This window comes from Lissotriton helveticus, chromosome 7, assembly GCF_964261635.1.
Source record: "Lissotriton helveticus chromosome 7, aLisHel1.1, whole genome shotgun sequence".
NCBI classification, from domain to species: Eukaryota; Metazoa; Chordata; class Amphibia; order Caudata; family Salamandridae; genus Lissotriton; species Lissotriton helveticus.
Genome location: NC_136068.1, coordinates 155,309,620 through 155,322,631, shown reverse-complemented (window position 1 = coordinate 155,322,631; position 13,012 = coordinate 155,309,620). Strand labels below are relative to the sequence as shown.

The 13,012-nt window shown below is 39.6% G+C and overlaps 1 protein-coding gene across 1 annotated transcript in view; it reads left to right on the top strand.

Annotated features, from left to right (window-relative positions):
- The window catches only part of NELFCD (negative elongation factor complex member C/D), a 75,549-nt gene that overhangs the window by 42,717 nt on the left and 19,820 nt on the right, over positions 1-13,012 (top strand). The window contains exons 7-11 of the mRNA XM_078651835.1: positions 934-1,064; positions 3,799-3,964; positions 7,403-7,537; positions 7,631-7,770; positions 12,163-12,277. Of these exons, the coding sequence (XP_078507961.1) occupies positions 934-1,064; positions 3,799-3,964; positions 7,403-7,537; positions 7,631-7,770; positions 12,163-12,277 (687 nt within the window). The remainder of the gene's footprint in view (positions 1-933; positions 1,065-3,798; positions 3,965-7,402; positions 7,538-7,630; positions 7,771-12,162; positions 12,278-13,012) is intronic.

Sequence of the window (13,012 nt, the reverse complement as noted above, 5' to 3'; positions counted from 1 at the left end):
ATTGAAGACTGTAGCAACCAATGTTCTTACTTTTGCACTCCCCAGATTTTGCATGGATTGCAAGGAAATGCTGTGTCCGATGAATGATAATTGATGCTGGATCGATCTATTTTTTTAAATCATTTTAACATTGATGTTATTTTTACTTAGACTATATGAACTTTTGTACATTGTGTATATCATGTTGATTCTTGTGTTTTTGTGGGGCTATTTTTTCATTACGTTTTTGTTTGCAGTGTTTGAGTGTAGCGTGGGAATTTAAATGAACTACACTTTTTAAGGAAATATGCCTGTGTAAGTGTTTGCCATGTGTCTGGAAAGCTACTTGGAGACTGGAGATCTTAGCCTGCTTCTAAAAGACATCAAGAAAACCCTTTAGGGGCTGGCTTTACAAGTAGAAATACACATCATGACATCAGACCTAGAAGCCACCCTCAGCCACTCCCTCTCTACTCCTTATCTTACAGTCTTTGATGAAACCAGACTCTCTTTCAAGACGTGGCCTGCAGTGAAAAAAATAACTGATGAGGTTGGAACTAGCTATCCTTGCCATACAGTTTAGAACACCAATACCAATGTGATTGGAAAGGGGGAGCGTTTTGTTGAACCTGGAAGATATAGGCTGTGTTGTCAATCAGAAGCTATATTAAAACAGACTTTGTTTTTTAAGTGTAAACAGAGGTCAGGACATCTCCTGCGTATGTGTGTAAAACATCCAGTTAGTGAGAAGATTGACAGTAAATGATAGTCAATGCAGAGGATGTATCTGAGCATGTACTCTCAACCCATCATACTATCCATGCCTTGAGGTATTTGGTGTAACATCTTGTTCATTGTATAGTTTGTGTGTGCTTCTATTGAACTGATGTCAGAATGTATTGTTCCTATGATGACGATGAAGTTTAAAAGACCCCTTGTTTTATATCTCTGCAGAGAATGGTGTGTCATGGGGAACACACCTACCTTTTTGCTCAGACAATTATGTCTATTTTGGCCCAAGAAGAGCAGGGAGGATCAGCGGTGCGTAGAATCGCACAGGAGGTTCAGCGATATGCTCATGAAAAGTAAGACCTGGTCTCAATGATCTTACTTTGTTAGCACCTAATAATACGGGTCTTATTCCATTACTCGTGTCTGTTTACCAAGTCAGGTGGCCTCACAGGACTCCTGAACACATCATCATTGGTGCCCAATGCGAACTGCAATGGTGCAACACAAATCAACACTTTGCAAGCCTTTTACTTGTCTTTGCATGTGATTGTTCATTTAAATGTGTGAATTGAGTTGGGTAGTTGTATCCAGCCAGTAGAGAATCCAATGCTTGTATGGGTAGTGCATTGAAGTATACAAAAAAATGATCGATGGAATACTTAACTTTATTTATGTCACAACTCGAAACCTATACTGCGATTTTACAATCCGGCTAGGTCCCAGTCAATTACCCCCGCTTTGGAAGTCTACTCGATGAAAGCCCAAAATGCTGAACTTTATGTCGCAGAGCTCTAGTGTCATGTCAATTTGCACATACTAGTGGTGATTGAAACCTGTTTGCTAGATCCATGATCTCTGTTCCAATGAGCCCTCCGTTGATCCCGCAGTTTTTCTTACCTTGGCATGAAGAGAATTGTTGACATGGCCGCAATTAAACCATTGATCTACTGGCTATGAATTTGGTCCACTTTGGTGCTAGGCGAATATTGTGAATCTAAGAAAGAAGTTCTAAATCTAAGTAGTGCTAAAGTGATTCCTGGGCTTTGCCATGTCAAATCTTGGTGCAGATCGTTGGGGCTGATTCACTTGTGGGACTGCCCGGAAAGCATCAGCAAAATGATATCACCACAGTAAAAAAGCCAGGTATTAGGCCATTGGTGAAGAACGGTATGTTCCTAGTGGGACTGCGGGGCGACTAACTACTGAGTTTTTAAGTTTTAAACCTTTCTCTGAGTTTTGGTTTTTGTTACGATTTGATTTCGCCACCTTTGGCGAAAAGTCTCTGTGATATTCAGACTAGGCTGTTTGCCCCTAAGGTCATTCAATGTAGTTGAAATGAATATAGATACAACCGCATGCCCGGGATGTGGTTATGCACTGGAGACAGTCGAACGCGTGTTGTTTTTTTGCACAGAATACCACCGTCTTCGTAAAAAAATTGATTTGTCCCGTTTGTTGTAATTTGGGAGTTAGACGTTATAGGGTGGTACTGAGGGTATTAAACTCTGATACAGCAGCATCTATTGTTTTTGCTGTAAGTAGGTTTTTGTTAAGCGTCTGCTTTAGACTCCAGAAGTTTGTCGCAGGTTACGCAAGATGTCCCAGCCTTGCCGAGTTGTAAGCACAGTTAAGATGAAATGGTTGTTACTCTAGGAACCTCTACTCCGGATTGTCTGATTATTTGTGATACCTAGTATTTCATGGTCATGTGCCATAATCATAAGCAGGCCAATTCATCGCTATTATAAGTTTAGCTGTGATAGCCGATCATTGAGATATCCATTTTATCGGACATGACCGTATAGTATGATACGTTTCTATCCTTAGGAGTTTTTATATTGCTGTCATGATTGTATAAATTGGGATATTTTTAGCAGATGCCAATTGCCATTGTTTATTTATTGTGTATGCTGAAAATTAGGTGACAGTATATTAATATTCCAAAATACTGATTATGTGGTCTAGAATACTGGAGGTATGAGTTCCCTTAAGTTTATTAACTGTAAAGAGATCATTCATACATGACCATTTTTACTGTAGCAATTTTGGCATACGGTATTTAATCTGGTTAATATATATATACCTATGTAATGTATGTATTTATTACTTTGTACATTAATGGCTTTTTTTTAATCAAGGTTGCTATTTTTTATGTGTTGTATGTATTTTAAATGCACTTTCATGGAAGTATGATCGAGTATAGCAACTACTACTACTACTGATGAATGGAATGCTCGAATTAATCTCAGCCAGTGGTAATTACTCAGGCCGTATCTCAGTCCATCAGTATTTTGCACACCATGCGACCTCAGTTTGGACCCTGTCATATGCAAATCGGTCTTGACCATTCCCCAGGGGGAACAGTCCAGTCCGATTTGCCAGGTCCGGCCCTCCAGGACCCTCAACGCAAGCAACACAGGGCTGTTTGGACCAGACCGATTTGCACGCTGCTGGTTCAAACTTAGGTGGCATTGTGTGCGAAATACGGGTGGACTGACCTAAGTGGTATGGTATGTCCAGATATAGGTCCCGTGCACACTGTCACTGGAGCCAAAGTATACCTGGTTGATGAGCCCTAACTAATGCTAAACCGTTCCATCCATCACTTTTTTATGTACATTTAGGGAGGGGTATTACTATTTCCCCACAGGAAACCTGAAAAATTAATTGCCTTATGCCGCCATGTTGAATGCAAAAAATAATTGAGCTGAAAGATTTGTTTTTATTTCGTCCTTGTAAAGGAATTCCTGATTGTATTGGTCTTGGAACAGAATTTAGGGGCAAAACGTATGCTTGAAGTCAGGGCATGTAATTGCCACGGTCACCATGACTATTTGGACTTATAGATCACCACCCTCACTTTTTAGGTCCTTGCCAGTGTATGCACTAATCTCATTTGAAACACAAACAAATATTAAAAATGTTTTAGTGCTTGCCATGTGCTTGAAGGTATGACCTAGCTAACTCAAAACACAGTTGTGATACTTTATGTATTGATAAACTGAGGTCATTTCATGTGGAATTGCAGTGTACCCCATTCACTTGTTGAAACATCAAGTTTGTAACTTGCTCTCTTCTCCCACGAAGGGGTCATGACGCGAGCCAGATCACACTTGCACTTGGAACTGCCGCCTCCTACCCCCGAGCCTGCCAAGCGCTGGGAGCAATGTTATCAAAAGGAGCTTTGAATCCTGCTGACATCACAGTACTGTTCAAGATGTTCACGAGCATGGACCCCCCACCTGTGGAGCTGGTAAGTACACCTCAGACATTGAGTGCTTCTCAGCCCATTTTTGACATGTCTGTGAATTGACTACTGCTGATCATTTAAATTGCATTATGAGAGTCCATAATGTGGATCTTGGTTGCCATTGTTTCCAATTCGTAGACCAACAAAAAGCAATGGCCAAGGATCAGGTAAGGAATAAAATGGATTATAAGTTGTTTATGAAGCGCTGCATAGTCTTTTCAGGACTAGCGGTGAGTGTTAAGTTGATTGACTTTGCTCTTTGCGGTCAAATAATTGGCAATGTAGATTTTATGAGATTAGTTCAGTTTTTTTCTCTTTATGCACAAATTAAGTTCTGCAGTACAGCTTTTTGTAATGTAAAAACATTTCCACTTCCTAGTGAGCTAAGCCCGGTAGCCCAATTACATCTATGTACTTACCACTGCACTGTACGCATGTTTTGTTTAGTGGTAGATCGTACCATCTGCATGATATATAAGGAGTATCGGTGATACTAGGCAGCTATAAATAGAAGAAAATATAAACCTAAGCCATAGAGATTGCTCCTTATTTCCTGGGTGCATCTCTTTTTGTGTGTCTACGTTTGAGAAGTGATAATCCACAAACAAGGAAGTTAGTAGTATGGTATAGCAAGGCAGTATATTGATCAGCTGAAGTGCCTTACACCCTTTAAGCTCCCTCTTCCTAGTTAGAAGCTCGAAAAGCATCTGCACTATCACTTTGATATTGACGTTGGAAGTATTGTATCACAGTTATGTTTTAGTCTAAAACTACATGTGTGAATTTATGCTAATAATTTGATCAAGGCGTCTTGAAACAAATTAATCAAAGTCAGTGTTATTGCTATGTCAAGAATATATATGGTGTGAAAAGGCCGGCCTCTTCTGTTTACCGGAGTGTCATGTCCTCTTCCATCAATTGGTTCTTCTGACTTACTGGCTTTCCAAGTCAGTCACTAGGGAAGCAGGTGCTTCAGGTAGTAGTGTTGGACAGCCACTAGTTGCCATTCCATAACAGTGACCTGACAGATAGTACACATTTGCATGCAAGTCCTATTCTTACAAATTGACTGCTTTCTTTATAGACTTCTGAGGAGCTTCTGGCTAAAGGATTTGTTTCAGGCATTCAGCTGCCAATGAAAACATCTGTGCTTAAAAGCAGCTCTTAGAACAGATGTGTTTTGAAGACTATTTAAAAATATATACTTTTTTTTAAAGAGCCTATACAACACCCAAACAGCGTTTGAGTGCTTTGAAGGAGCAGGCGGAATAACAGTATGGTTGTAGAAGCCCATCACATATGCTTTGGTATTTAAAAGTCATATGGCAGAAGATTTGCTCTGATTTTGAATATGAAAACAATACAAATCATTTGCACAATCTATAATAGCGGTACAAAAGGGGGTGGTGATGGACGGAGCATCTGAATCAATCACACACTCACACCCAGTCAAAAGATCTGGGTTTAATCCATCACCGTTCTTTAGCCCACTCTGCCACCCCAGTTCAGACATGGCTATATGCAAATCAGTCTGACCCTGTGCCTCATGGGAACAGTCCAGCCCAAACTGCCAAGCCATGTTTTCCCTGGACCGGAAACAAACTTCCGAGGACCGGTTTCTGGCATTCCAGCCGTCTTCAGCCCGGCTTGCTTAAAATGAACTTATTTATTTGCTAAATTCTCTATCACACACAAAACAAATTGATGGCCAAAGTGTGTTACATTAAGTTGAGCAATGGTTCCAAAATCCATTTTCTTCATTTGTGCTGTAGTGTAAAAATCTTTCTGTAAAACAAACTTCATAAAAAATGTTCTGGCTCCTCGCATCGGGCAGATCCCGTATGGAGCGGCGTCTACGAGTGGATCCCCGTCCTCACCTATACATAAACCAAGCTGCTGTTCGCGTGCTACTCAAAGGTGGACACCTTCGAGCATTGACTCCTCTTTATTATACACAAACACAACACAGTTATATTTGCCCTGTCATTGCACCAGCTACATATTTTTTAAATACAACTCTTGGTCCATTGTTAATGGGTGAACCTTCTTAAAATTGGATACACAGCTGTAAAGTATCTCAAATTTAGATTTTTGTGTGTGCGTCTTGTATTTATATATTTTACTGTTGCAGCTTTTCATTCCTATACCAATCATTATGTACTGCTTGTCTCCTTTTTATGCATTATCTAGCTTAAACCAAAAACATTAGCTTACCTTTCGGTCTTTGCCATTTTATAAGATAATGTTTGTATTCTAAATTACAGGTGTATTAATTACACAGAAAATACGTTGCACACTTGAATTCAATGTGTATTAATTACACAGAAAAGATGTTTCACACTTGATGTCAAGGACCGTATTAATTTATTTGTTAACAAATTCTGAGGGAACATTGTTGTAATTTTTAAAATATGCAAGTTTTGACCATACTGTACCTCCCCACGTAAAGTGTGAATTGCTGCATTACAGTCCAGCTCAGCTAGTGGATATTCCTAAACCATACCACTCAACATCACAGCCGTTACCTTTGTTGTGCTAATGTGCAGACATCGCTGTATGCAGAGACTCCAAGAGCGCAGTCTGTCCGAAGTGTGTTCAATGCACTGTCCACAAAAAGCTTTAATGGGCAGTTGTTCAAGTTGTCGACATCCACTAGTTTCTTGTGATGCACATACTGCCTAATGTGTAAGTCACGAAGAAACTAAATTGGAGATTGAGTACACCAAATTACATTTGTAGTTTGAGTCAAGTGCGGTTAAGACTGAAACCAATGGCAGGCACAAGAAACCCTTGTGTAGTTTAATAATTTTGGTTACCATCACATGCTTCAGGAGGCAGTGTGCCACAATCTTTAGTGTTCATTTGACTCCTGACTTGAACATGCCAATAACCTACTTCACCTCTTCCCACTCCTGTAGCCTATTTAGTAGTACCTACATGCGCAGTGGCATGTGCATCACTACTAAGGTTTACTAGTATAATAGTGTCTCCCTGTTCACTTTTTAAGAAGATAGGCAGCCAGGTGTTAAACCTGATTCCATCTTCTTGTTGAATGCTCTGAATAATAAAGACTCCCATAATTTCATGCAGGACTTGACTAGATCAGCCAAGACTTCTGCTAGCCCCAGTACTTTTTTCAAACGTTGTGCCTTCAAAGCACCTTCAATGCTTCAATGTAGGCCCCCGTACAGGGCCTCGGATTCCCCCCCCCTCCCCCCCACCGCCACTTTTTGCACTCTGTTGCTCATCCCTGGGTCTGCTTATATTGATAAAACATTGGTTCCCCATTCAAATGATCTCTCCCCACAGCACAAAACATTTTAATGTTGTTGACCACAGCTGCTGCTTGTGTTGAATTTATGAGTTTATGTAATATCTGTGAGGAATTGGTGCACGGAAAATAATGCAATCGTAATATTAACTTTTGTTCTTTTGTTACAGATTCGCGTTCCAGCTTTCCTGGACCTTTTCATGCAATCCTTATTTAAACCAGGTGCTAAAATCAATCAAGATCATAAGCACAAGTACATCCACATCTTGGCATACGCTGCCAGTGTGGTGGAAACGTGGAAGAAGGTATGGTGCTTGAATAAATAATGCACTACAGCAAATTGTGTGTTTGTTGACTATCTGTATATATATTTGTTTTTATATGTTATATGTTAACAGAACAAGAGAGTGAACATCAACAAAGATGAATTAAAGTCAACTTCCAAAGCAGTGGAAACTGTCCACAACCTCTGCTGCAATGAAAATAAAGGTGCTTCAGAACTGGTGGCAGATCTGAGCACGCTATACCAGTGCATCAGGTGAGTGGTGCAGAAAAGGCTCTCTATTGATGTCCTCATAAACACACTGCGTAGCAGTCGTAGCCAAAGTATTTTGAATTCCGAAATGAGATCACATCAAATCTGAATTGGGAACCCTACATTGACCTCCAGTGCAGTCCTAATGCAATCAAAAATTGAACTGTTTGAAAATGTAAATGTTAGCATTGTGTTGTGTATGTAGAATAGAAACCCATAAAGCTTAGCAAAATAACAAAAAATATAACAAAACCTACGAGAACAGTAATTACAATACTGTGACACGCAGTAGAGAGAAGACATTTATTTCTACATAAAGTGCTATGTGTATTAAATTTAGTAACTAACATAGTAGCAGCAACCCGTAGCTGCACCATTTTATTATTGTGTAACATCAACGTACTGCGATCTGAGCTGCCATGCGTGCAATAAGAATCTAGGTAGTGCGAATATCATTTCAGGGGATTTTAATCCCCTTGCTAATTTAAGGGCCATCAGGGGTCTGAAAGTTCCCATATTTCGGAAAACTGGTACTAACCATTTTCTTTTAATTCGATCATACAGAAGAGGAAAAGGGCAATGGTGTTTCTACTTGGTTCATGGATAAACAACATTTTTGAGTATCCTGTATGATTGTAGCAGTTTGCAGTACAACCTGCAAAAAGAAAAATACCAAATCTAAATTTGATGTATAGTACCTTAGCTGTGAAAGGCTGTATTTAATCCAAATGTATCTTGAAACAAGAGATATGCATGTGCGATGCAAATTATTTAGTTAATATACTATGATCTATGGCCTGCAAACTCTCCCGATTAATAACCCAGAGAATGTTCTTAAGGTTTTTTATTCAGACACTGTAATTTTTTCTGGTTCATACCATTAATGTATCAAGTCCAACTTTAAGAGTGTAAAATTAATGTAAGACAGCCAGGATAGTTTTATTGGCTCCCTGGTAGTAAGGATCTCACTAAGAGCCACCCCATGAGGTAATCAGGTGTCATTTGACCATATTCTGCACCAGTAGATCAAGGACCTAAGTTTAGCAATGTGTTTAACACGTATAATGCCTAGTTTGATCATTGTTCATGTAGTTAGGTGCTTTTCGATATCCTTAAAAGCGCTTTTATAAAGCAGTTTCCAGCCCCTAGCATCTGTCTTAAAAATGAAAATTAAAAATCTCTAGGAGTTAAAATCAGTCTATTTTTAATAATATGACTCGTCCATTTAACATTATCAGCTATCCTAACATCTAGATAGTCAAACTCATGGACACACTCTAATATATCGTTTTCTATGTGAATGGCTTTCTTATATGGTCTTCATGGATTGAGGTTAATTTAGTCTTGGCTGCGTTTATTTATAGACCTCTCATTAAAGGCAGAAAAGCTATTTAATACATTTTGAAGACCTTTCACCAGCTTGTAACAGTAGAGTAAATACCCTTTCCCTGGCAACCATGGGAGCATCATGTAAACTGAGCAATAGGTGATCCATTGCCTCATTAAGATACTAGTAAATTGCGTTGGGGCCATTGCATGCCCCTGCCTAACCCCGTCCCTTATCTACAGGAAACATAGTTTTGGTATCAGATTATATCTAATGTAGAAAGTCTATTGTTTGTATTTCTCTCTTTGTGGATTGAGACAATTTCAGCCCCAAACCACTTTAAAATGTCGGGCCCAGTAAGCCAGAGCATGAGCCACAGAATGCATATAACAGGTCTAACCATTACGATACACTTATGCGGGTCTGTGGGTACCTTATCCAGCCCTGGTGCTTACCCTGGTTTTTGCAGACCTGAAGGTTTGCACACCTTTTCCAATGTAACCCCGAACTTCCTGGGATTTCCCTGTGATTCTTCAGACAAAGAGGTGAGTATGTCCTGAATGGGAGATACTTCTTCCTCCTCTGGCTTATATTTATCCTAACAGTGATTTACCCATTCTTCAGGAAGTATGTAAGTCTCCTGGAGAGTAAATGCTATTAAACTCCCACTCATGAGTAAATGCTAGAACACTTGGGTGTCATTTTCCGTTGCAACTTTCGACAAATATGATCATTGGTGATCTTGCTATTTATCCCTTTCTTTCCTTTATCTTCATACAATCTTCTTATGCCAGCTATCTTATTCCTTTTATAACTCTGAAAAGCCAAATGCAAATGCTTCTTTACAAATTCACCCTTTGCATCATACAAAGGATGGGCTTGATCATCCAGTAATGTTCGATTACTGTAACCAGTAACATTCTGTTCCTAGTCTCCTTTGTGAAATAACTTTTTAACTTTTCAAAATAGGAAAGATGTATATTCTAGGATTTTCTTGTTGCTTGTAGAATTAATCATTTTCAATCCTCCAGTGACAGTAGCAACTGTTCTATACTAGGCAACAAATTATTTTTCAGGGCTGTTGTCCATTTTACCCTGCTCTGGCTATTTGTCGCACTATGAATATTATGTTGGTTATTTAAAGACAGGGCTGATTATTCAGTAACTTTAAAAAAATATATATTTCACCCCATTCAATGACAACTAGTGGATCGTGACACTATCGCAAAAATGTGTGACCTAAGATTAGCATATATTACTCCATTTACTTATGTGTATAAATATATCATCAATGTGGCTAGTCCAACTTACATTGCTGAAATTAGCCACTGTGGTATATCTGGGGAAATAGGGACATTACAAGCCCTGCTCCATCATCAGTGTAGCTAACTGCAAGCTTAGGGTGTTGGTGATCTTAAGAGGTACCACCTCCATCTCTGGAATACCCCAGATCAAATCCTCGTCTTTCAATATGTCTTGAACAGTGGGAATTGGTTCAAACCTCTTATTGAAGTCTCCTACAATAAGAATCGTGTTTTTTGCCGTATTTTTAAGTTTGAGTCTTAAAGGAGTCTATTTAAGAGTTCTATTGTGGGGAGCTCTGTCATTCCGTTGTCACCTCTGTTATTCACATTATATTAATCCATTTCTTCCCAAGTCAGGAATTGTGTTTTTAGATTCTGAATAGCATTACTCGAGCTGTCCTTGACTTTTATTATGCAAGCCAGGTCCAATGTTATCCATACTGTTAAGCCCATTCTCTGTTTTGTAATTAGTGATGCTTCTAGGCCATAGTTTGCATCACCATGTAAATTAATTGGATCCCTTCACCACATTTCCCGCAGCACTCAAATGTGTAATGTCTTTATCAAAGTTATACATCCATTTATTTTGGAGCTCTGTGATATTCAATGACACTATCTTTAGGTGTCTACAGCACAAATCTTTCGTTTTTAGTGTCCCATTTGGAGGCGTACAATATGCAGGGTAGTCGAGCGACTTGCAGAACTTGTTTGCTGCTTGAGTTAGACCTACTTGCCCACTGGGTGTATCTTCTGAAGGCTGGTCTTCTGTTGCCAAGTTGAGGACAGGAAGCAATTATTCTTGAATAGTGGTGGTGTTGCAGTCATTTTTGGATAGCAAGTGTGTAATCTTGCTCATCATTTTTCACCCATTTAGTATGACTTTCATAGCGCCAGCTACTCATGATTACAGTATAGATTAGTTGTCCATAGTTACTACTAAACTCTTGTCATGGGTAGATGGATGGTATAATGGGTGGCACTTGGATGGTTTGAGATTCTGTGAGCGATTAACTTGCTCTTGAGTTTCATCGTTTCTGTGACTAGTTACAGCTGATTTTCGTTTGATTCTGTCAAGGTCTCTAGTTTAGCTTTTTGACCATGTCTGTTTTTTAGATCCAGACTTCAATGTAGACTTTGTAGGAGAAAGTTGATGCCCTTGGATGCAATGGGCTGCCGTGAGCAAGCGTAGTTGTTGAAAATGAGGGAAAGGTCAATAATAAGGATCCAGGGTGGAATCCAAAGTGGAGTGGGGAGAGGGGGAAAATAGTGTAATCTCGGGCACATTCTTTTCGGAATTATGTTAGGTCCTCTATGAAGGAGTATTTGTTTCCTACAATAGTTTGGTCTATAAAGCTGATTCATAGCAAACATTAACATGAAATCTCAGATTATAGCCCACCCCTAGCCTGGCATTCACTACGGTACCTTCCAGTTTTCTTGGCATGCCATGCCAGTGATTTGGAACATTGCTCGTGGGGGGCTGTCTTTGTAAAATCTCTTAAGTCAACCTCTAAAAGATCTTACTGGTTATCGTATGTCCTAAATAGAAGAGCTCTGTCTCTGTCCTCCACTAATTGTTCTCTTGCTTACAAAAACAAAGCCTTCATTCTTTCGTGGATGGCATTGATCGTATTTCAATATTGTGCTGGTAATGGAATAAGAGTAAAGCGCATAAAACCTGGTTGTTGGACATCAATGTTAAACGATTTTGTGGCACCCAATTTCTGAGATTATTTATTAATTATGTTGTGTTTGCCATTGCAGGTACCCTGTAGTAGCAATGGGTATATTGAAATGGGTGGACTGGACAGTTTCAGAGCCTCGATATTTCCAGCTGCAGACTGATCACACTCCTGTCCATCTGGCTTTACTGGACGAGGTACTGCTGATGTGTTTTAGAAATACTGTAGCTTAGCCATGTACTGTTTTTTAAGACATTTGGTACTGTTCTTTGATTTGGAAGAAGGGGGCAGAGTTGGATTGCTGTCTCATGAGAACCTTTATGCAGGTGAGAGTAAACAAACGTGGCTGGGGTTGGGTGATGGAATAAAAGCTGTGTGTGACATGTAAAAGTGACTTTTCAGGGATGTTTTCTTAATATTTAGGTTGAAACTGCATGTTTTTAATACATTCGTTACAGAGAGACCTCATAAACTCACCCCTGCATGTTGTGCATGACTCCATAGTTATGCTACCTATGCTGACAACTTTTTTTAATATATGTTTTTATTAATTTGTAACCAAAGCATTAAATCTAGGCTAACGTCTAAGGTGAGATCATAGCTCTCCCGTCCTTCTTTTTGTACTGCTCACACCTCCCTTGCATAATTTATTTATACCTTTCTGAGGTTGCATTCCAGTGGGAACTAACAGTTGTCTGTGGAGACGATGACATACTTTACACATGTGAAGGTTTTTAGAATGCAAACACAAGGAGAGTGATGGACGAGTGCTGAAACTTTTCAGATACTCACCCCCAGTCACAGATCTGGGTTGAATCCATCATCGTTCTTTAGCTCACTTCGCCACTTCAGTTCAGACCCAGCTATATGCAAACCAGTCTTGACCCTGTGCCTCATGGGAACAGCCCAGCCCGAAACTGCCAAGCCAGGTC